General features: G+C 38.7%; 1 protein-coding gene across 4 annotated transcripts; it reads right to left on the reverse strand.

The window, feature by feature from the left end:
* Nucleotides 1-419: 419 nt before the first annotated feature.
* Nucleotides 420-21750, reverse strand: LOC135467872 (interferon regulatory factor 1-like). 4 transcript variants are annotated; one of them, XM_064745802.1, is made up of 10 exons: nucleotides 21484-21750; nucleotides 10286-10517; nucleotides 9535-9723; nucleotides 8767-8870; nucleotides 8179-8305; nucleotides 6593-6733; nucleotides 5833-5894; nucleotides 4706-4841; nucleotides 3934-4013; nucleotides 420-3278 (listed from the first exon to the last, which is right to left on the reverse strand). In XM_064745802.1, the coding sequence occupies exons 2-10, from the start codon at nucleotides 10500-10502 to the stop codon at nucleotides 3237-3239; spliced, it is 1098 nt and encodes a 365-aa protein (XP_064601872.1). In that variant the 5' UTR covers nucleotides 10503-10517; nucleotides 21484-21750; the 3' UTR covers nucleotides 420-3236. The 4 variants fall into 4 exon arrangements, with proteins under 4 accessions (XP_064601872.1, XP_064601847.1, XP_064601864.1 ...); XM_064745777.1 differs by having other exon boundaries at nucleotides 5827-5894; XM_064745794.1 differs by lacking the exon at nucleotides 21484-21750 and adding an exon at nucleotides 15274-16043 and having other exon boundaries at nucleotides 5827-5894; nucleotides 10286-10512.
* Nucleotides 21751-24694: the final 2944 nt, after the last annotated feature.

Genomic DNA, 24694 nt, shown 5'->3' on the forward strand with positions numbered 1-24694 from the left:
CAGGCTCCGCTATGGAAGCACCTCGCACTGTGATTTCAGAAATGTGGGAAAATGAAATACCTGTACAAGTTAAATTAACAATCTTACCCATATTGAACCAGCCGCGGTTCGAAAAGATTAAAGTATGCACTATACACTTCAATCCGCGGCCATGCACGGGATATCTGTATGTGTGGGCACACAACGAGGATGTGCGAAACAGATGTTCAAGTCGACTTACCAGTGTCCGAAAAAACATGAGCCAAAAGACTGGGCAAAACACTCTGCTTGAAGTAAGAATTAACTTCCAAACTTGGTATATCTTAATCAAACAGTCGCTGATAGACGTACTTAATACGTGCGTTGTTGTTTTACAGTCATCAGTCGACAAATGATAAAACCAACGCGCCAACTATTATATAGAAACAAAATATCTGTATTTTAACATAATAACAGTAAAGAAACATATAATACGTCACCGGTAAAAAACAATGATAAAAACAATAAAAGTATCTACATATGTGTACACTTTGGTCATAATTTTTACACAATATTTATACTTACACTGATCTGTACATTTCATAATACACTACACTTAATTATACCAGTGGAGTTACAACTTTTCATGTGTACGGATCTGCATACTCTCAATGATATCGTTTTCCACATGGTGTACGATCTTTGAACATAATCTCTAAGTATTCCTGATTTGTATGTACAGACCTATCATGGTTTTTAGCACTAAGGAAGAAATGTATAAAGGTCATATAGTATACATATCAGCAGTATACATATCGGTATTCTAATGATTCTAAAGCTAGCTGCATGCCCGTCACCAGAACTGTGAAGTACGTCACATACAGTAAAAGCTAAATGAAGTAAGCGCCGAGATCATGCTACACACACACTACATGGTATTATATGGATTATTACAGTTAAACGATTTTGGTAATATCATTTTATGAAATTATAATCGAAATAATACCATACAGTGTAAAGCTCGCGGCGCTTACTTAATTTAGCTTTTACTGCATGTGACGTGCTTCACAGTTCTGGAGACGGGCATGCAGCTTATTATGGCACGTCTATACGCAATCAGTTCCGAAAAAAAATGAGCTATGCTATTTAGACCGTACAGAAAATAGTTTATTGAGCCGTTGTGGCTCATTCACATACATACCATCTGATTATGGTTTAAAGTTTGTGAAACAGCATCAAATATCATGCCAGATTTTGTTGAATCTTTGGAATAAATGTTTATTTTATAATAGGTGATAAAATTGAAAATTACTACGACAAAAGCAATACTTACAGTAAGTGCAATAAAGCCAGCGGTGTATGATACGGGATTTCTCACAAGTTTGCGCAATAATGCAAATTTATACATATGATAAAAATAGGAGTTAAAAGCTAACCATACATCAATATGTTATCACATTCATCGGATAGTGTGTATACTTGAAGTCTTTTAAAGCTCGTCATTGTTCAGTTGAAATAGTTTTATAGGGAAGATTGAACACTTTCAAAAATTAGATGTCATGGGTTGACCATCTGATGTTTGGCTATCAGTTTACATGAGTTTACATTAGCCATAACTAAAACATAGAAAGCTCGGTTTTGAGTTGCGACCTCACTGTTCAGGGGCCGACGGGCTGCAATGATTAAAATAAAATAAAGCTAATATATGAAGTAGGGTTAATCATATAGACAACTAAAAACTATGCGTGAAATATTTTCATTTATTTTTTCAGACATTTTTTAAGGGTATTGAAATTCATTCAAATATTTGAAAAATATGCAGGGCTAAATGAGCCATGCTGGCGGTATCTAGGAACTATGACGTCAAATCACCGTTTTTTTCCTGATGTTCACCTGAAGGAAGGAATTTTGGGAAACATTATTTCAGTAATCTTTCACCCATGGGTAAAAAGAGTTATTTCGACATCCAGTGTCGAGATCAGAGTTGAAAAACCTTCATGTGACGTCAGAGGATAAGCATATAAAGCCCACCTCAGAATTCAAAAGTTTGCGAGTTTTGTTAACACAAAAAACTAAAACAAAATAGTTGAAAATATATTTATGTACAGTTTTAACTTATCTATTTAGTGATGCTTACTTCGATTTTTAAGAGGTCTTTTCCTTCAAGGTGATTAAGCCAGCGTTTACCTTTAAGAGCAATCTCACCATTCACGGCAATTTTGAAACGTTTGTCTTAGATCAAACCATAAGCCTGTGTCCCAACTTGTTAGCACGCAGTCCATGAATGAGTTAATGAGTGAATGAGTATGGCTTAACGCCACGTAGCCATGCAATATTTCAGCCATATATCTTGGCGAGATCTGTCCACGATGTCAAGTCCTTGCTCCTTTATCGAATGTTCCTTCTTTCCAAACCACTGCAATCATCTTACATAATGCGACACACTGAAGCAATATCGATGTGTAGTGTTCCCTGAATGCTCAGCAGTTGACTGAAGCCAAACACTTATTATGGTCACCTAAATCTTCTCCACAATTGTATATTCTAATCAGTTCTAAGCACTTTTCGATACACTGCACCAAGCGAGAGTGAAACGAGTGAGAGTCAAAGTAGTTAATTTCGGCCTTTGGCATATGAAAAGGAAATCATCACAGTTGCATTACAGACAGAAATACCTGTCGAAAATAACACGAAGATTTCAATACACAAGATGGGGGTACAGTGTAGATATACATCTTAATGAATCGTATAGTCATGCCAAATGAAAGGATAGTCTTCAAATGCTTTTCACAAAAGCTTCCACATTACAAGCTCCATCATGCAATACACCCTCATCCGTGGCATGGACTTGTTCGCCACCCAATTGTCTCGATATTTTCAGTGACAAACACAGCGACTAATTTACATGAGGCATGCATGGAGTAGTGTGATGGTCAAAAGTCCTTGTGCTGTTTTTTTCTTCTGGCAGTTAACTCTTGCATAAAATGCAGTTGAAGTTTTGATGAAGAACACAACATCTGACGACGTTTTAGTGCAATGTTTTTTTTATCCAGACAAATCGCCGGAAACCGCTCCTCCTGGGTATACACAGACCAACAAACCGCTTTTGTGAAATTACAAACGAAGTGCAATGGCTTGCGTTCTATGAATCTTTGGATGAGCCTAATGGCGGAATGACGAAGAGTTGTCCCACACCTAAACGTCACAGTGACGACATCAGGTTTTCCGGTCACCTGACACCCACGGTCGTGCGTCTGCGCACAGAGGAAAGTGCCAAGTCATTCCCAAACAGAGTTAGATTTCCCCAACGCGGTTATATTCTGAAAAAGAAAAATGAAAGAAACATGAAATAAATTCTCAGCTAGTCTGAATATGGGTAAAATGGGCCAAAACTATGTCGCACTTCTGTTAAATGCCGTGTAGAATTTTCCATATGCAAACTCACAACTCACAGCGTCGAAAAAAGCGCTTGCAGGCCTAACGGTGAAAATGTTTTGTTGAAATACCTGTTGAATATACACGCATACCTTGTAATCGTTTTCGTAACTTGATTGCAAATGTGACGGAGGACCATACTGATTTTTATTTTGTATATTTCGATTAAACCAATCACTCTTTTGTTTCACTTCGTTCTGGCTAGACTTTCATCCTAAAAGCCAAATATGTTATTTCTGGTGACACTTATTCATATCTCGGTCTTTCGACTAAAACCTTTGGCCAACGAAGATTATGTGAGTTCTCATTTTACTGAAAAATCCTTAATTGGGTACGACGTGTAACCCCAATCAACTGAAAAGAAAATGAAAGCCAAAATGATTTTGAAACTGCAAATGAATATTTCATTTTTATCCCAATAAAATAACAAAATAAATGAAAGCCAAATTAATTTTGAAGCTGCAAATGTTAACTAGCTTTTTAGGAAATTGATAAAAGGGAAACTAGATAAACAGGTGAACGGAAACAGATAATGCCTACCCAATCTCTGGATTCGGATATGGTCTCGGTGACAACATGAGCTTCGTCATCGGGGAAAACACGCACTGGTTGTCTTTGATCTGAAACGATGAGAAACGGACAAAATCGTGACACTTCCTAGGTGAAGACTTTTCACTTAAGTTTACCCATGTTCTAGATTATTCATTAATAGATGAATAAACATTAATAAAGCAAGTATAGATGAGCTGTGTTTACAAGAATAAACAAGGAATAATATAACCAGACTTATTTACGGAGAGGGTAAAATAAGACCTAAACGGTCACATTTGTTTAAACTTGTTTGGTAACTATGTGAATCAACTTTTAATAAGGAATTCCTAGGAGGCCATAAGATGCCCCATGTTAGGGCTACAGGAAACACAGTGACGCTGCGTCATTCCTACCGCCGCACATATGATTAAAAGGGCAAACACTGTTCGGGTGAAGTAAGCAGAAACAGACATGTCCTCGGGGTACGGAAACAACGCTTGCCTGATTGGGTAAAACTAATAACATGGCAGCGCTTTCGATTGTCTGCTCACTTTGAAGTGCGATATCTCGGTTGTGCAACATCAGACAATGAAAAGTTATTCTTTTAAATTTCCAGTGTCATATTTTATCGATTCTTATATGCACTTGGCCTGGCCTTTCATTTTAAGTGTGCAAAAAAAGAACTATGAGATAAATGAAAATAAAAAAAATATACATATATATATATATATATATATATATAAATACGGTATAGCCCAGTGTGAAAAACCTGACGACATACCTGACAATGCCAGAAGGGAATAACTGGGATAATTCCACAGCTCAGAGGGAGGCGACGATTCTGGAGAGCTGCCATAAGGTGATTCTGATTCACTGAAGCCTTCTTCACCTCTGCTTCTCCCCATGCTGTAGACCATCTGCAACCAGGCCATCTGACAGTTAAGTTATACCAATACATGGCATTCAACAGCAATCTGACAAATAACCAGATTAATATATACCAATGATAAATTCTGGTCTCACACACAACTTTCTATTTCAAATGCATCCGGTGGACACGTACATTGCATGTGGCACGATCTTCTTGAAAGAACATGCACTCTTCTGAGCATACATGTAGATGATTTAAATTAGATAGCATATTACCTAATACATTCATCAGACTTGCTGTGATCATTGTAACACGATTAGATAATTATTTTGAGATAGTTATGCTACCAATACACACTGTTGAGAGAGATGTAATTTTGAATTGTTTTTATCAGTAGCTGCAACGTTAACGGTTTGCTTAACACTCATGAACATTGCATTTGGTATTTTTCTGTCATATGACGACGAGGAGTCATTAGGCGTGTGTATATATACTGGCTCTTCTTGCGGCAGGGCGAATCCATGCTGCCAAAGTGCTGCCGCCACTGAAGTGTTATGGCGAAAACACCAGACATGACATCCCACCCAGTCACATAATACTGACACCGGGTCAACCTTTGGTGTTTTCTTGCTCTAACCTCTTAGTGCGGGGCACCGAGCGAAGCATCAACACATGACGATGAGGAGTCACTTGGTATGTGTACATACACTGTGTCTTCTTGTCTCCATACCACCAAAGCGAGAAAGCCACTGAAGTATGAGCCAAAGACATGACACCCCATCCAGTCACTGATACCGGGCAAACCAGTGATGTTTTCTTGCTCTCACCTGTCAGAGCTGAGCGCCAAGCGAGACAACAGCTAGTGCCATTTTTGAAGTCTTGGTGTGAAACGACCTGGTTTTATTGAATTTGGTAAAAGTACATATATGTACATGTAAACTGTTGAATGTTCAGAAGCCATTTCCAGTTAATGTCAGTCTCCAGGTTTCCAGTTGTACCTAAAGGCGGCAGAAAATGGAGAAAATGCTCACACTCACATCTACCACCTCTTCATCGGTCATGTTTTCTCCGGAACTTGTGCTATTTGAATCCAGGTCTCCTGCAAACACAGAATTAACTTACGTCAGCTGTATGTACAGGAAAGCCTGAAAAAAGTAGAGACATATTTACTGTGATGTTATGCTGTGTTTTCCTCAAGCGCTTTCGGACAATACAGAAGTTCACAAATCTTCCAAGGCTAGGCAGGCACAAAGTTGTTAATATTAGATATAGGTAGGAAACTGTCAATAACATTTAATATCATGAAGGAAATTGGAGTGTCCAACCAGAAGGAGATATTTACTATCACATATACAGCTTTGGAACAGTGTGTTCTTTTTAATCATTCTGTTGTACATGTTCTTGAGGTAAGAAAACATTACCGCATTTTTGGTCATCTTACTTCTAAATTTAGCAGGCATGAAGAAGTTATACTGAATAATACTAGTGAGCGAAGTAAAATATTTCTCGGGGCCTTCATGGTCGAGGTGTTTAGCGCCCCAGATGGGCACATTGACGTAGATGTCTCTCACCAATACGGTCGTGGTGAGCTCGTCAAGCTCATGCTGGCTTCCTCATCGGCCGGATGTGGGAAGGTCTGTCAGCCACCTGCGGATGGCCCTCGGTTCCCCCAGGATCTGCCCAGGTTTCTTCCACCATGATACTGGCCGCCGTCCTATAGGCGGATTATTCTTGAGCATCTCGTAAAACACCAATCACATAAATTAATGAACAAAATATCTAATACTAGTAATTTACCATCTATGATCTTTGATCCGGGAATCAGGCTTTTGAGATCATCATAATTGACCTGGCTTGGAAGGGGCTTCCTCTCCTCTATTGTGACAGTCCCACCAGATTGGAGGGTCGGGTTGCGAAAGGCAGGCAAGTTGGGTATACCTAGAGAGGACAGGTGGAATCACACATATAGGCTACCCATACCACAGCGACCATGCTTCTTAGAGTTTCTACTGTTAACAACGGCGTGGATCTTCAACACTCGTCCACAGCGATCGAAATATGAATGAATAATTAAAAAAAAAAACTTAAAAAAAAGACACTATAGGCTGAAAAGAGCACATTTTTTTCTATTTGGTGATGCCTGCTGCATAATTTCCTTGCCATACACATGAAGCCTGAAAACCGCAAAGCTGGCATAAATCGGTGAGTTCATTGCGTCCTCCGTATTTAACACCGTGTAATTTATGCTCGGGGTGTGTTGCCTCTCAGCCAATGAGAGTCGTTAAAACTGCCGGCTTGTTCGTGTAAACTCGGAACCTACGTTCAACATTCCGGTTTCCCGATCGTTAAGCGGAAAACGAACTGTACTGTTCGTTACCTTCTGAGAAAAAGAGTTCTACCGGAAATGTACGAACTGCACTTCGGCGGTTTCCGACGGCAATTTTCCTCCTAACACAGAAGACTTCAGGAACTAGTTCTTAGGCAAAATGGAGCCGCCCACAGCAGATTTTGGCGCTGACTTCATTTATGATTTATGAACTTGAGGTACATATTAGAACCTTTTTTATGGCATGCACCTGCGAGGGAATGTATACTCTTTTCAATGGTATTTGTTTGATATTTACATTTTCTTCTCCCTTAAAACATGTAGAACAAGTGGTTTTGTTTCAATTTGAGGTAATCTTAATCTAAGCATTTACATTTCTGGACCTGGGATCACGAAGCAATCTTAGACTTAAGTCAAAATTTCAAATCACTAATTGTTATTTCTTGAGTAACAAGGGCAAAATATCGCTTGACAGCATAAATTCTGAGTAAGTTATTGTACAGCTAAAATCACGAAAAGAAAGACACCAAATTTAATAAATAAAATTTTTACTTAAGTCTAAGATCGCTTCATGATCCCGGGGCCTGGAGCTGATTCCACAGGCCATTTCTGACTTCATTCAAAATTTGAAGTGCAATCTTAAAGCTTTCCTCGGGCTTTAGAAATTAAAATTTTATTCCCCTCATCAATGTAGTCTATAGACAAAGGTATCCAAATTTCAACTTTCACTACCAAAAACTAAGCATCGCACAGAGTTATTAAATGTTGACTTACGTCAGAAACGGCTTTGTTGAATCGGCCCCTGCGATATACGAAGGGTAAATAAGATTTTTATTTTGCGTCTGTATTTTTTTCACCCTATTTAACTTTGAATATTTCGAATTTTTTAATCACACCCTGGAATTTTATTTAATTAATTGCATGTACAGTGGTGAGTGAGTAGTACTAGCAGTTATACCTGTCGTGTATTACGTGGGTGTACACAAAAATTTAACCTGTTGTGTAATACTCGAATGTACACAGTAATCAATACACAGTCACAGCTCTTGTATATTACCTGGTTGAAAAGTTTCTCTCTGTGAATAGTCATGATCAGTAGGTTCTTCCATAACCACTTCGTCGGTCTCGCCTTGTGCACACTGGTTAGAAACCTCCACTTTCACTTCTGCTTTCACACATGTTTCCTGTGATACAAATAATGAGTATGTAAGAAACCAGCTCCCTGTCGGGATATTCTGACTTTCTCAGCGTTCAAGACTGCCAAAGTTCAGGCCACTAGCTGTGGGCTAATAAAGTCACGTATTCGAATCCTGTTGCGGCTATACGTCAGGAGTTTTCTTAAGTATACCTGACGATGTTTGATGGTTTCCTCTGAACTCTTTCTGGTTTCTTCCACTCCTAAAAAAAGACCACCGCAGTCGAAGTTCGAAACATTTCTGAGTAAACGGCGTGAAACATCAGTCCCGTGGAGCAATCACAAAATTACAGCTTTACTTATAAGAGTTATCATTCCATTGTGAATCTGTCACGGTTAAAAGATGCACTCTGAATGGACTTACTATCAATAACGAATGAAAAGAAAAGAGAATGCAGATCAGTGTAAATTCAGAGACAAAGGCTGGATATACAATTAGCATTCACCAACCTGCATTGATTGGTCGTCTGTAAGCTCGCCTCCCGACATGTACGTCTCTTGAGATGAGGATTCGTCGCTGCTGTCACACCTTGCCCTCTTCCGCTGAGAGCCGTCTATTAACAACGCAAAGAAAACTCCATGGTATCAGCATATTTAGAGATATCTTGACCACTCTAATATATCAAGAGAACGGGCTTAATTTGTTTTAAATGATCAGAGGGACCACATCATTTTTTCACATTTTATAAAAATATTCCGTAAGCCAAATCTGGGATCAAATACAAAGGCAAAATGTCTTCTGGGTGTTGCGGCTGGGTGTTGCAGAAGAAAATCAACTACAACTAACCCAAGGGTTATGCTGTTCCCTATTACAACTGTATAGTGCTCAGGCATTCTATATTTATTTGATATTTTGGGGTTGCAGTTTATTTTTGGTTCTTGACATATAATATTGGCCATTCGCTCGCGATGGTGGTTGTGGATTAAAGATCTTTTGCTCAAAACATTTTCCTCCGGTTTTCACTATATTCGTCATTCTGACCATGTAAACGCGTTGTTAACGAAGGTTATATACTGCATGCATGCTTATGTAGTTTAGATATACATAAATTTGTCTTTTGTCTTAGTTATTTCAAGTTACTGACCATGTGTTGTGGAACAAGTTAATTTCGCCAGTCATGCATATATTGAGTCTGGACTGATCATTTCATTTGCTTTTTCGTAACCACCTCCACTGAAACCATATTACCTGGCGTAATTTACATAAGTCAGACGTACATTCAATATCTGACTTCCGTTTGGAGGTAGATGAACAGTCATCCACAAACCGGTACACTCGCTTTGCCCCTTCTCCTTTCTTGTGAGTTTCCTCTTTTAACTCCTCAACGTCCAGCAGACTGTTCAGGGCACACCTGAAATTAGCCTTCCATTTCTTGGGATCTGGCTCTTGGCCTTCTTTGAATTTCCCTGGAAAACAGCAAAGTGACATAAGGGTAATCTTTGTGATTGTAACATCAGCAGACCCTAGTTTCTATAGTATGTATTCCGAGTAAAGCAATATAGAAAACCAAAGACTTTCTGAGGAACAACGGACTTAACAAAAGAAAACACAAATTTTGTTTTGAAGCTAATTAAACTAAAGTATTGAAGTAAAGATTTTGTGATGAAAGTGGTTACACTGAAAAATGGAATATTTTGATCAACGTTTAAATCGTTTCACCATTAGATCCTCAATGAGCTTGATGTTTCAGATTCTATATCAATGCTTAACCAAATGTGAATTTAACATTTGTTAAAAGTTAACACGTTCGAACCTACTTCACACCATGATATAATTTACAAATTTACAAATATGTATTATTCATTCTGTATGAAGATTCATTCTGTACTTCAAGAATGAAGTGAAAACACACACACACATTATAGTATACATATATATGCATATATAATATATAATTTATATCTGCATCGTTCCATAAATTTCTTACTCTAACTCGACGAATGGTGATCAATGTGAAATATGGCTAACCTGTATGAACTGCGTATAGTTTAAATAACAGAGGATCTTCAATTTGCTTCCATGTTCTGCCTGATGCATGTTTCCATGGTATCACAAATACTTTCCGCTCTTTGTCTCTCCATTTCAGCCCGGGGCAAGCGTCTGTGTTTAGCAAATTCTCAAGCCACGGTCTCATTCTTTCTCTTTGACGACCTCTTTTCTGAGTTCGTCTCTTCTTCTCCTTCATGTTAACAGTCCTATTCTAAACACAACAGACAATGGTAACATCAGATTCAATGCATTAAAGTGGACAACTGATTGTACATCAGTGAAGGCTAGTTAAAAAGTCGATTTGGAGAAGATCGGGTAAATTCTAAGAACAATTAAGGCATACAGGTTAAAAAAAAACACAAACAATCAAAAAATGAAAAAAAGACCATATATGTATGTATTAGGTCTAAGGTAGATAAGAAAACAGAAGTAAGACCGACATTCAACTTAGTGGATAAAGCGCGCCTACCAGTTTCGACATATACAACCGAGGAGACCCACACTAAATGCAGTTTACTGGTCGATTTCCAACGCGCAGACTAATCTGAGCTGGAATAAACCTTTTAAAATTTTCACGTAGAGTTGATATATTTGTGAACAGAAAAATATTTCACTTACACACAAAACTGGGACATTAAAGCATTGATCACCATATATTTTTAGATTCTCGATTTCAATCGCTATATTGCATCATAAAGTGTTACATTAATTAACTTAAGGTGATATTTAAATAGGTAATTGAAAGATACAAACATAAGTTAATGATGATAAAGTAAAACGCACACATTTGCATTTTTGTCCCCACAAGTTTGAACGTTCGTAAAAATAGTCCTTTTTCGACCATCACAAAATGAGTACACTGCAGAAGTTATTTCGTAGCTTCGTCAACTTCCCCAATAATCCACGATATGGTTAATTTTAACCAAAACCAGCAAATGGCGCTGCTTATACAGAAACACATCCAATATATCCAATACATATTGAAATATATCCAGAAAGTATATACAATATGGCTTGTTAGCGTGTAAAACCATTAGCCAATGAACTATACTTCGAATCCTCGAATACAAACCCTCAGTTCCCCTCAGACCTCAGAACCCCTCAGTTGTAGAGGCATGCCATGATGGACAATCAGTGTCGATCATACAAACATGAGGTGTTAACTGAGCACCGATACAAAGCACAACTGCGGTGTGAACTGCTATCATGGAGGATATATCCACAGACTCGTTTTAAATCTAGAGCGAGTTTTTTCTCATAAGTATCTGGTGGTTTTTATTCATCGATTCAAAACCATCGGGATTTCCAGTTTGTTACAGATACGCTGATCTATGTTATGGCCTGGACTGGAGATAATAAAAAAAACTGGGTTTATTACAAATCACATTTCTGGTAATGACACAACACCAGTTTGAGGTACCCACTGGTGTACTTGTACAGGTTTGGAGCCCAGACCATAACCCGGGTCATTTCTGAGAACTAACATAAGGTTTCTTGTATATATAGCTTATTGGCTTTTTTAAAAATGATTCAGTTTGGATGGTACCATGGAGCTAGATTATACTTGGTTCGCTGAGCTAAAAAAGGTAAGAAAGCTAATTTAAAGATCCTGTTAATGACTCACCATTCTAACTTTTATCCACTGATTATGTTAACATTACGGTATAGGCTAATAACTGGATTACCTAACTAGATTCAGAAATAAGACTCACAAGTCGTTCACATCTAGAAGTTAATTTTACACTGAAAGACCCGTCTTGCTTTTCCCTCAAGCCAGATGCTTCTAAAATATATATCGGTACTCAAATGTTAGCTGGGCTAATACTTTGTATCAGGCCAATACAAAATCACGCCTGTTATAATTATTTTTTACTTTTGTTTCACGTGCATTCATTCCAATGAAGAGAATTAAATATACTCAGTCGTTTGCAGAAAATGACATTCACTTTAATCTTTTCTTCTTTGCATGTGGGTTTTAAATGTCTCCATTAAATCGTCAATAAAAAATGTGCTATGACACACTACGAAGGACGACTACACAGCGGCACAGTTAAAATTCACCTGAAAATTTATTACCATTTTCGCTTAATCAATCGTACAGCCAATTCCGAAACATGTATATGTTATAAATTTTGAATTTCAATATGCAAAATATTTATTTTTTTATTTGTTCTAGTCCAACATTTCACTTAGAGCACCTGAAAAAATTTAAGCATAACAGACAAACACATAAACAAATACATATGTCTGTTCGTATTCAAATATTTTCATTTATACAGCGATGCGGTAAAGGTAAATCTTGTTGTATATATAGTCTATATACATGTGCATGTTTTAATAATATACAATGGCAACCGAGTGTAGTAATTTCAGCGAACAGTCAACACATCTTTACCTCGTTGTTGATCTATCTTTAAATCAATGCAGCAGAGAAAAGACCATTTAGCCTATACCGGTATATAACATTTTTAGTTCTTATAGTGAGTAGTTTTTATATATTGTTTATTACAAACTATATGCAGAGTTATTATCATAGACAAAATGTGTACCTTTACAGGTAATTTTATGCAAGGCTTTCTTTTGCCTGTTGAAAAAGAAAAGTCTAGGTTGAATTAGTATAATGGCGTTTAGAGGATGCCCAATGCAGTTTTGCTTTTACCAAAAAATGTTCAAACGCTTAAACTATTATAACAATTAATTTCTGTATATTTTCTGGCATAGCAAACGAATACATAATTTCCGATAAAGTATTGTTGCGGTTTTATTTGGTTTAAATATAATTACAGGCCTGTATATTAGTATTGTAATTTCTTATTTTCGGAAAAATTAATTATTAAAATTGGTTTAATAAGTACGGTGTGACCACATTAGGTAAGTACATAAAGTGTAAAATCCTGTCTTCAAAATATATAACATTTATATATATATATATACATATATAACATGTTTCAAATAATTGTCGAAAGAATGTGGAACACTTATATTTAGTAATTACATTCTTTTTTAGTTTTTATACACCTCTAAATTTGCGACGTTTATTAAATTAATTGAATATTCGTAAAAAAATATTATATTTTATAGAACCGGCAGCAACAGGTGAGGGTTAGGGACTTTTCCTCTCTTTCTAAACGAGGGGTCAAGACATCTTTTTCAACACTTTTAAGACCGCACTTTTTACCATTATAATACAACCATAATGGGCTAACATCCAACAGCGATCAAATAAAATAATAATATTTATTAATTTTATAAATGAAAGATTAATTCCTATATTCTTTTAATTTGTGTTCCTCCAACGCTTTTATTGGCTGCTATGCAGTTTTTGCGTCCATCGCCGTGTGGAATTGAGTAGAGACTATATAAGATATAATTATCCACTCTGCACGCCTGCATGTTTTGCAATAACCCTGCTATTTGTTCTTGCAATCTTTTCAGATACTTGTATACATCTATAAAAATATAAAGGTGTGTATAAATATTTATTGTATTTCACACGATTACTGAAGTGTTTAAATAACTCCTTAGGATTGAAAAATAAAGATTTTCTTAGTCTGTATAGTATATCTATAAACGAACACGTGGTATATAATTTGAATGAACTGAACTGGGAATGGAACAGTAGAAATTACTTTGAAAACTTTGAGAGAAATCACAAGATTACATTTCCTCTCTGCAGTTTCCACAGTTCGGACAAACTAATACACAAATTATACTGATATTTATGATCAAATAATTTAAAATATTCTTCAAAGTAAACTGAATATTAAATAAACAAACAAACAAACACATAAGAGGGCGATTCATCTTTATTAATATACACACATATTAAAATAACATTAATATAAACGCTTTTTTTTCGACCTCCTTATAAAGTTTCCATCTTTAAAACTTTGCTGAAATACATTCATGTCTTGGCTGTTTTGCACATGCAGTTCTTTATAATCAGATGGTCGATCGCACAGGCTTGCAAACATTCTCAAATATTATACCACGACTCTGATGTCTTCATACAAATATCAGTTATCTCAGAACTGTTCCTTGTTACTGATAATGGCCACCGAAGCCGCATGAAAGGGTTTACTAATTCAGAAGAGTGGTACGCCGCCATTTTTCTCAATCTCTGATAACTTCAAACAGTGCGGCCTTTAGGAATTTCATACGCTATGCAGTTCGTCGGATAATTCCGGAGTACATGTACAATCGACGACTTATTAAACCATCGATTATCTGTTGTGCAATCACTCATAAAATCCCATCAAATATTACTGGCTTCCATGCTGATTAAACGGATCTTGCTGTGTTTGGTTCATTTTCATTAGTATTTTAGCTCGCACTTCACAAGTATTTCACTTCCATATACGAATTTTGGTGACTTTAATGTTTTGATGAATCAACACTGACCATGTCTCAGATAATACAATGAAGAACATTAGGTATTGATTTGAATCTATGCAATACAGCTGTAAGGCATGAAAACCTCTATGATCTAGTGAAACAGGAATCTTCAGATACATTAGATGCAAAAAATAGATAGTTGGATAATATGAAGACATTTCTAGGTTTAAACAACACATTTAAAGTGGTCATAACAGAAACGGCAAACATTCTTCATCGAAATATCGTTTTAATCAACTTCAGTTTTAAAAGTTCTTGAATTTTTCTGATATCTTTTGTCTCTCTTTACAGGAAAAAAATTCACGGTTACATGCTCCCCTGTAGCATTCGTTTGACTGAAAATCTATAATGAACAAACACGATTACACTTCTACCATCCACGCCCTTAAAACCTGCACACTATAAATTCAGGGAGATTCTATGATGTGCTGTTTAGAAAGGCACCCACGGGTTACGCTGACCCACCACGTAAATTCAACACGCATCTGTCGTCTGTGTATAGACGACACAAAGATTTTGTAAGCACGATGCACGGTACATGCATCTGTGTTAGGAGATCAAGAGATGCTTACCGCCTATACAGAACTGTGGGAGAACTGACAGTACACACACGTGAAAGTCACAAGTCAACAGAACTAGCTAACTTGTCCGCTCCTGAACGACGAGTCACCAGCACCGACCAAGAGCAAGGAAGAGTTCGGTTTTTATGTCATCTCTAAGAGATTGCGGGATATATAGGTCACGTGCTGAAAACACACCGCCTCTTTCAAGGCTCTGACAAGTTGATTGACGTTTGATTGGGCCTATCAGCAGCATTGTTACATGCAGCAACATCAATAACCGTGCAGGACATCTTAAATGGCATATACTGAAACGCAACCTCATCACACGCATAATGGACGAAGCTGGCAGATGTTTTCGTTGGTCAATGTCTCTAGTGATTAAATGCTGAAAGACTGTCGGGAATGTCTGTAACATTTCCCACGATCAGTGTATACCCTAACGACTGACTAATACATCATCCATCGCCATATCACTATGCCATTCACAAAGACATTCTACACACCTGGAAGAAGCCCATATATTGAGAACGACGGCATCTTAATACAAAACCGACCACTAACATATACACAAAGCCGTGTAGTCATTTCAAACGTGTCATAGAACTGGCTCTCTCCTCAGGAATTGAATGTATAGTATATCACATTCATATTTTATGGATACACAGGGTTGGATACACAGCTAACATGGCTGACGATATCACTGCAGGCTACTTGGTTAACATGCTAGCGAAGCACAATGATTTAGTAGCCTCTCACCAATGCGGTCTTCCAAGTTTGGCCAATCACAAATTATTTTGCTTTTTGACGACATATTCGAACATTCTCTTGTTTACTTTTCAAGACATTTTCTGGCAATACATACTGGATAATCACAGATCGGAAATATTAAAAATACTTGCGAACTGTGATTTTTACTGAAAAACAAATGTCTGGAAAAGTATAAGACGAAGACGTTTTCGTAAGTAATTTGCTCCGATCTGTGCACTAAAATAGGCATATGCATATCATTGTGATCCAGGCATATTCGTGGCTTCTAAGTTTTCATAAACCCAAGGTATAGTTTAACTGTTTACTACACATTACATGTGTGCATGTATAAAATGATATACAGTACTTTGATCAGTTCACGTGACTTCAGTGTGACGTGTCCACTGGCTGGGGCTCAACCGAGAAGTAGAATTCCACACAACGAAGTTAAGGTAAGGGCGGTGACAGTCAAGGCTGTTTTGGTAGGTCAGTAGCGAATGTATTCTTCAGCCTGGTGTAATGTACACGACAAGTGTTTACGGTATATGGGAGACTGTACAATATGTTACATGGTATATCTAGGGGTCCCATTGCTGTGACCTGAGCTGCATGAGAAGTCCGTACTGCAGATTACGTACTCCAGACTACAACTGGCCGGGTGCCAACTCCACTTATGCACAGGTGACAAGGGCCATGCGCGTTTATGGTAAAACAGGTGACGTTGAGTTGAAATCTTTAATCATCCAACTCAAAACATACACACACACATCCGCAAATGGGTATAATTTGAAATAGCATAAGCTACAAAACTATCAATCTGCGTGATTATATAACTTGTATATAGTCCTACGTTTATACATATATCCTAGTTACTCGTTCGCCCTCTATTTGTTCGAACGACATTCAGCTGATCAAGGTGGGGGTCAACGGTGTGGTCATAGCAAGTAACAGCTTAATTATACCGAAGGTTGTGAACACGTTGTTTCTAAAAATTTTCCTAAAAATTAGAAAAATTACTTTGACTAAACTGGTCACCATATACAGCATACATAAATGAAACAAGATCTTACATTAAAGATCAGAAAGTTTTAGCAGCAAGTCAAAGCAACAAAGGCGAGGGCTCGATTCCAGTCAAGTGCTTGCTGAAAAAATTTAGCAGTTGTGTTAATCCTTCCATGTGTGAGTCATTCACATCTGTCCCGTTATACCGCTGTCCATCGCATGTGTACATACTTGTACAGGCCTACTGTAAGATATTTTTAATAAGTATATAGTCCCACGCAATAAATTCAAAACCTCCAGAGCTCAGTGCTTTGAATATTATTAATCGTATTGCTTGAATTATTATTATTTCTTGAAATATTGACTTTGTTACGGACTGGGAGACGAATGGCTTCTGCAGAAGACTTCATTTAGCTCTTGACCAATGAGATCACAGGTTCGAATCCAGCTGTCGTTGGTTCCTTCATCGATTCACCTGACAGTCATCATGTATGTGTTCGTGAATCCAGCTGTTGTTGGTTCCTTCATCGATTCACCTGACAGTCATCATGTATGTGTTCGTGAATCCAGCTGTCGTTGGTTCCTTCATCGATTCACCTGACAGTCATCATGTATGTGTTCGTGAATCCAGCTGTCGTTGGTTCCTTCATCGATTCACCTGACAGTCATCATGTATATGTTCGTGAATCCAGCTGTCGTTGGTTCCTTCATCGATTCACCTGACAGTCATCATGTATGTGTTCGTGAATCCAGCTGTCGTTGGTTCCTTCATCGATTCACCTGACAGTCATCTTGTATGTGTTCGTGAATCCAGCTGTCGTTGGTTCCTTCATCGATTCACCTGACAGTCATCATGTATATGTTCGTGAATCCAGCTGTCGTTGGTTCCTTCATCGATTCACCTGACAGTCATCATGTATGTGTTCGTGAATCCAGCTGTCGTTGGTTCCTTCATCGATTCACCTGACAGTCATCATGTATATGTTCGTGAATCCAGCTGTCGTTGGTTCCTTCATCGATTCACCTGACAGTCATCATGTATATGTTCGTGAATCCAGCTGTCGTTGGTTCCTTCATCGATTCACCTGACAGTCATCATGTATGTGTTCGTGAATCCAGCTGTCGTTGGTTCCTTCATCGATTCACCTGACAGTCATCATGTATGTGTTCGTGTTCACAGCCATTTGACCATTTTCAGCTTCAGGTCATGCAGAACATACTTCAGTCACTTCCACGGTCACCTTAACTAGAGCGACGCCTGCGCTGTAAGGATCATCGCATGTTCGTCAGCTGCTGAGTGTGCCTGAGTCAGCTGAACCCAAATGGAACTAGCAGACGGAAGCCCAATTCGCAACATGATGCTGAAAATTTGCAGACATCAGCTACTTGTGGTTGACATTTGACCCGTCTGAACAAGACGATCGAGTTTCTGCTGTACATGGGACACTACATTACCTATTAACGCCTGTATGTGTGGAGCGCGAAGTCCGTAGCGTGCTCTGTGTACAGTAGAGGCTGTAGTAACTAACCCAGTCCAAACATCGAATCCACGAACTCAATGCCCATTGTGTGAGGCAGCTGTAGTTTCGTTCATATTTCGCCTCATCACCACAAGGTTATCGTGTCCATGAGCGGATCTATTTTCTACGTCCACCAATACTTAAAAGGGAAGCTTTAGACCTAAAATGCAACCATCCTCTGCATAAATTTATACAATCGGCAAAATAAGGCGATTTTATTTCAAGAGTAACAGGGAGAAGATGTCCAGGAAACTTATCAATATCCTAAATCATGGAGTCATAACTCTAATGTTCCACCTCCATGATTAAACATCTCCTGCGTCACAACCTGTGTTTGGCGTTGTTCAATATTTCTCGCGAGAGGTTTCTGTAGACGAGACTGCACTATGTCTGCTTTAAAATATGATTTTCTTGCTGTGTAAACATGCGAGGTGTCGGCGTTTTTAGTCTACTGCTCATGCTCATGCAAGGTTCAACATACCGCATAATCCTTGATTGCTCTGACGTTAACTTTAGCAAAACTCCGCCGGGCCAATTTTTCAAAAGGCTGCCATAAACACTGGATCATTTTAATTAATACACCTTATATCATACAATCTTTCCCCGGTGCAAAGCAATTGAGACTGAAATTAAAACCCTGGATTGACTGCTAATACAATTTTTAACACTGGGCTCTGGTCATTTAACATCAGGGACCTGCACAGACAACTTGCAATTCAGATGCAGCTATACGTCACAAATCTGTAAAGACTTAAACCGCGGCCCTAGCACCATATGCTAAAGGCGCAGTATCTAGGTTATAGATTGACACCACGTTTTTGCTAATACAGTATAACCTCAGCCCTCTGTCGCGTTCATAATCTGTTTCCAAACTGCTGACGTACGCTGTCAATATGATTATGTAGACGTTCTACAAACTTGTATATATCTCGTTTTCGTCCGCCTGTAATGCATTTGTGCAAGGTTCTTTTTCAGGCCTAAATATGAGCCCAGTGCCTTTATTTACATAGTAGAATGGCTGTTCACTCGAAACTTTGTTTATCTCTGACGTTACATGAAATTATTATGACTGCAACCGTGTTCTTCCACTATGCATTGCACACAATGACCTACATAGCAAGCTGGTATATGTGGGCTGTACTGGTCTTCACCTTAAGTATAGAAGCTTTATACCTAGACATCAAATAAACTAGATAAGCAAAATAATGTATTTATTGTATTTATACTTGCATTTTGACTATACTACATTATGTGGAATGCCAATAAGGGGTCAGAATGTTCAATATTTCAAGTTCCTCGGATCGAGTGATAATCTCGACAAAAAACTGAGGCCATCCGATCGACGTGTTTAAAAGGTGAGATTCCATTGATATTAATGTTAAACATGGAAGTGGGTAAATACAACATCAGTCATCTATATATTTTTGCCTATTTATTTGAATGACTGGTGCTTAACGCCGTGTTGGAGACTTTTTCATTCCTAATACTTGACGGTGGCCTGTTTTATGGGTGGAGGACACTTATGTGCCTCGAGTAGACCATCCATTTTGTTCAGGTATATACCAGTATATTATGCATGTATAATGTTGACAAATTTTATCGATATTTGCATGACACATAAAGTCATATTTGTGACGACCTGCATGGGCTCAATTTGAGGCTTCTACAACTGAGTAAATGACCAAAATGTTGCCACCTCCATGTCTTCGTCGACTGCGATCTGAGCAGAATTAAAACGAGCTTTATTGGTATAAGTTGCGCGTAATGGTTCGATTCCGTTGGCGTCGGAGGATGTCACAAAAATCACGTAGATAACCCGAAGAAGCTTCAGGTGTATAGGCCTCGTATATGTCAACGCATGTCGTGGTCTTCGGTGACAGATTTTGGCCAGACATCGGTACACTTAGTCAAGGTGCTGAAACGTAACATTTCATCACACAAATTCACACGATGCCTATGTTGAGCCAGTTCAACAGACGCGCGTACCTAATTCGTTGGTATTTACACAAGATGGCTTATGTAGCCTTACACCAAATATCATACCATTACTGACATAAATGATAAGCAACGCACAGAGACTGTCGCTGGCTGGCTTTAGTATATACATGAGTTAGACACACTTTATACACAAATTAAGTACATATAAGCATACTAATCATAATGCTACAACCTATAACATTTTAGACTGGAACAATCCGCAGGTTGTAGATCCTCCTTTGGGCTAGTCTACAAACAGTCTCATAGCCATCGAAGTGGCAACTACACAGACGCCAGAATGTTGACATGATTCACAAGAGTTTCCAAGCAAACATGTTACCTAGGCAGTGGAGCCTCGATCATTGTGATTTTCATCTAGATCCAGTGCACTGTCATCGGAGGGATCAATTATACATGTCACACCTCAAACATTAATACCGTAGTTCATCTAGATGAACCAATCATTAGTACATTACAGATAACCACAGATAAGGTAGGCCTACCACGCATGTATACACAGTCCGTCAATATGTATTATCTCCGATGACATAGGAATGATACAGTAAAGCTCTCATGTAGCCTAAATCTGTAATCTGCCTACCTTGACCACATAAATTATACAGGCCCTAGTTCAGTAAAAAAACAAAACAAACAAAACAACAAAAACAACAACAAAAAAAAACGTTATACCTCCCCCCTCCTCCAAAAAAAAAAATCCTATGTATGTTGACATTACTGATACCAATCCGCAGGTATATAGACCACAAACTTAGTCAAAAGACGCTATAACCAGAATAAATAGAACATCTTCGGAAGTTCATAGCTATTACCAAAGCGGGTTTCCTCTGGGCTAAATATAGTCATACTCAAATCGTATTGCTCCGAGCCTCCACTATGAGTGGCGTTGAAGTTACTCCATACACGTGCATTACTTAACGCTTTGTGTAGTTAACACTGTAAGAAAATCGCTTACCTTACAGTTTCTTTGATAGCACCGCTCGTCAGCACCTGCTACAGGCAACTGAAGCCGCACAGTAGACTTCTACCACACGCCTGAACACCGCGCCTTTTGTTGCTAGTCAGTGGCAGCTATAGTATTGTAGGAAATTCCAGTTCTCAGAAATTGCAGCCATATAGGGCAAAAGTGTGTCAAGTTAAGGTCGCCAGTGAGTGTGCGCCAAAGTCTATTGAACGGCTATGTAGTCAAGGCTGGATATACCATAGCTCAATGATGCACACAGGAACGACCTTACAAGCGTAGTGGTGCGTGTGAAAATCGACCGCCGCTTTAAAAACGAGAAGTTACTTATGAGAAATAGCAACGACCTTCACCTAGCGAAGGGAAATCCCAAGCAGGCTATTTTTAGACGATCTATCAGCCCGCCGATCGACTGTTCGGATGGATGTTCCCAGACGTGATGCAAACCCTCAGTCGTGTTTTGGGGTATCTTATAATCTTTGTTCGTCATTTCCTAAGAACTATCGGACACAAACAAATCACACGATCATTTGTACACCATATGCAAGCGCGTCGGAAGCAATTTGAAAGTGGCACGGCCATCGGTCGACTATCCCAGCACAGGAGGCGAGCGTCCAGGGCTTTGGGATGCTAGACGGCTGGAGATGCCCTGAAATCGTTTTACGGGTTTTTATTCTTCACAAAGATCCATTGTAGTTTTATGTGCACAGTAGTCTACAGTGCACATGCCTTCATTTTGTGGGTCGCCATTAAATTGGTTCGACTTTACTTTTGATTTGTTTATTTTATTTATGGTTTTTTTTGGTTTTTTTTTTTAATTTTTTTTATTTTATTAAAAGTGGTACGGCCGTGGTCGCACTGGCCGTACTGCTTCCGATGCCACCGAAATATGTGTAATGTGCAATGAATGATCTAAACTCACGTCCTTTACTGAAGTCTACAGCTTGCCTGATTCTGAGAATCCTGCAGGACTCGGGAAGGTGTTTTGAAACTTATTTAAAAGATCGGGTGATACACATGTACCATTGGAAAAGTGTAAGTTTCATCCCCAAAAGTAATATAATGATATTATTTGTCTCCAAACATGCATCTATTCTGACGAAACTTTAGGGCGTTTATCTTATGTAAAATGATATTTACTCGTGTTTCACTTTTTTATTATATGATTGTCAAACATTATACCCTGCCTGCTAGTATCTGATACACTTCTTCATATTTGTATGCTCACAGGAGCGGCGGAACTTTTTTACATTGCTGCCCGTGTGAAAACTTAAACCTGTGAACATCGTTAATACACACTCATTATAAGATTTCAATTGACCTAGCTCTTTAAGTACACTTCACCAACCCTATTCTCCAAAACAAAAAATACTGATCTGTTAAATTTAATACAGTCTGTTGTCTGAGTAATTCTAGTATGCCCTCTGTTATTACAGCAGATTATTCTGTTAAACGTACAGCACACAATTAATTCAATGCAAAAGGTGTATTAGAACAGGATATTACGTTGAAAATGACACAGTATTATGTTATAATAGCACAAAACACGCTAGCATCTCTGTGTATGAGATCAACGACTTGCACAATACTTTGTGGTTATATGACACGCTGTCGACTGATTACCCACACATAACAAGCGTTTGCCACTCGTATTAGTTACATGAGATGTAATTATTGTACTAATTTTGTCGCTATTTGAATATCACCAGTCGTGTCCAATAAGTCTGTGACCTCAGTGGTAAATTGGCGGATCGTGGTAGTTTGTGTTTGGTGATCCTATTTGCTGCAGCTCAAAAGTACATCTCACTCTAAGGGGATCTTTGTCTATCTGTACGTATGGGAATATACATGTGTGTGATCTCTCATGAGTCTTCCGTATGCTTCCATGCTGCTCACAGTTTGCTGGTTGTGCCAGATTCGTAAACAGTGATCGAATTGGTGTGGTTGTATATTAATCTGCATTAGTGGTGAAATTGTATTGTTGACTTGACTGTTTCAACGATTCAACCACATCAACCACGATTCAACCACATTACACGTGCATGCACGTATAATGTGCCTCCCTGTTGCAGGACGGATTTCCACCGCTCTTTTATTTAGTGCTGCTTCACTGAGACGACTTACCGAAGGTAAGTAAGCCGCCCCGCCCGAGCCATTATACTGATACGGGTCATCCAGTCGTTGCACTATCCCCTTCATGCTGAACGCCAAACGAGGAAGTTACAGCTTCCTCTTTTAAAGTCTTAGGTGTGACTCGATCAAGGATTGATCCTGGATCTACCGGTCCCGAAGCGGACGCTCTACCAACTGTGCTATCCGGGCCGGTCTAGTTCATATAATGCATGGCGGTGTTAAATCAGGCTGGGTTTAGGGGTGGGGTGTTTGGGGGGGGGGGGGAGTTCATATAATGCATGGTGGTGTTAAATCAGACTGGGTTTGGGGGTGGTGGTAGGGGGGAGTTCATATAATGCATGGTGGTGTTAAATCAGACTGGGTTGGGGAGTGTTGCTCACATAATGCATGACTGTGTTAAATCATACTGGGTTGGGGAGTGTTGCTCACATAATGCATGGCTGTGTTAAATCATACTGGGTTGGGGAGTGTTGCTCACATAATGCATGACTGTGTTAAATCAGGCTGGGTTGGGGAGTGTTGCTCACATAATGCATGGCTGTGTTAAATCATACTGGGTTGGGGAGTGTTGCTCACATAATGTATGACTGTGTTAAATCAGGCTGGGTTGGGGAGTGTTGCTCACATAATGCATGACTGTGTTAAATCATACTGGGTTAGGGAGTGTTACTCACATAATGCATGACTGTGTTAAATCATACTGGGTTGGGGAGTGTTGCTCACATAATGCATGACTGTTAAATCATACTGGGTTGGGGAGTGTTGCTCACATAATGCATGACTGTGTTAAATCATACTGGGTTGGGGAGTGTTGCTCACATAATGTATGACTGTGTTAAATCATACTGGGTTGGGAAGTGTTGCTCACATAATGCATGACTGTGTTAAATCAGGCTGGGTTGGGGAGTGTTGCTCACATAATGTATGACTGTGTTAAATCATACTGGGTTGGGGAGTGTTGCTCACATAATGCATGACTGTGTTAAATCATACTGGGTTGGGGAGTGTTACTCACATATGCATGACTGTGTTAAATCATACTGGGTTGGGGAGTGTTGCTCACATAATGTAT

Source organism: Liolophura sinensis, chromosome 1 (genome assembly GCF_032854445.1).
Source record: "Liolophura sinensis isolate JHLJ2023 chromosome 1, CUHK_Ljap_v2, whole genome shotgun sequence".
Taxonomy (NCBI): domain Eukaryota; kingdom Metazoa; phylum Mollusca; class Polyplacophora; order Chitonida; family Chitonidae; genus Liolophura; species Liolophura sinensis.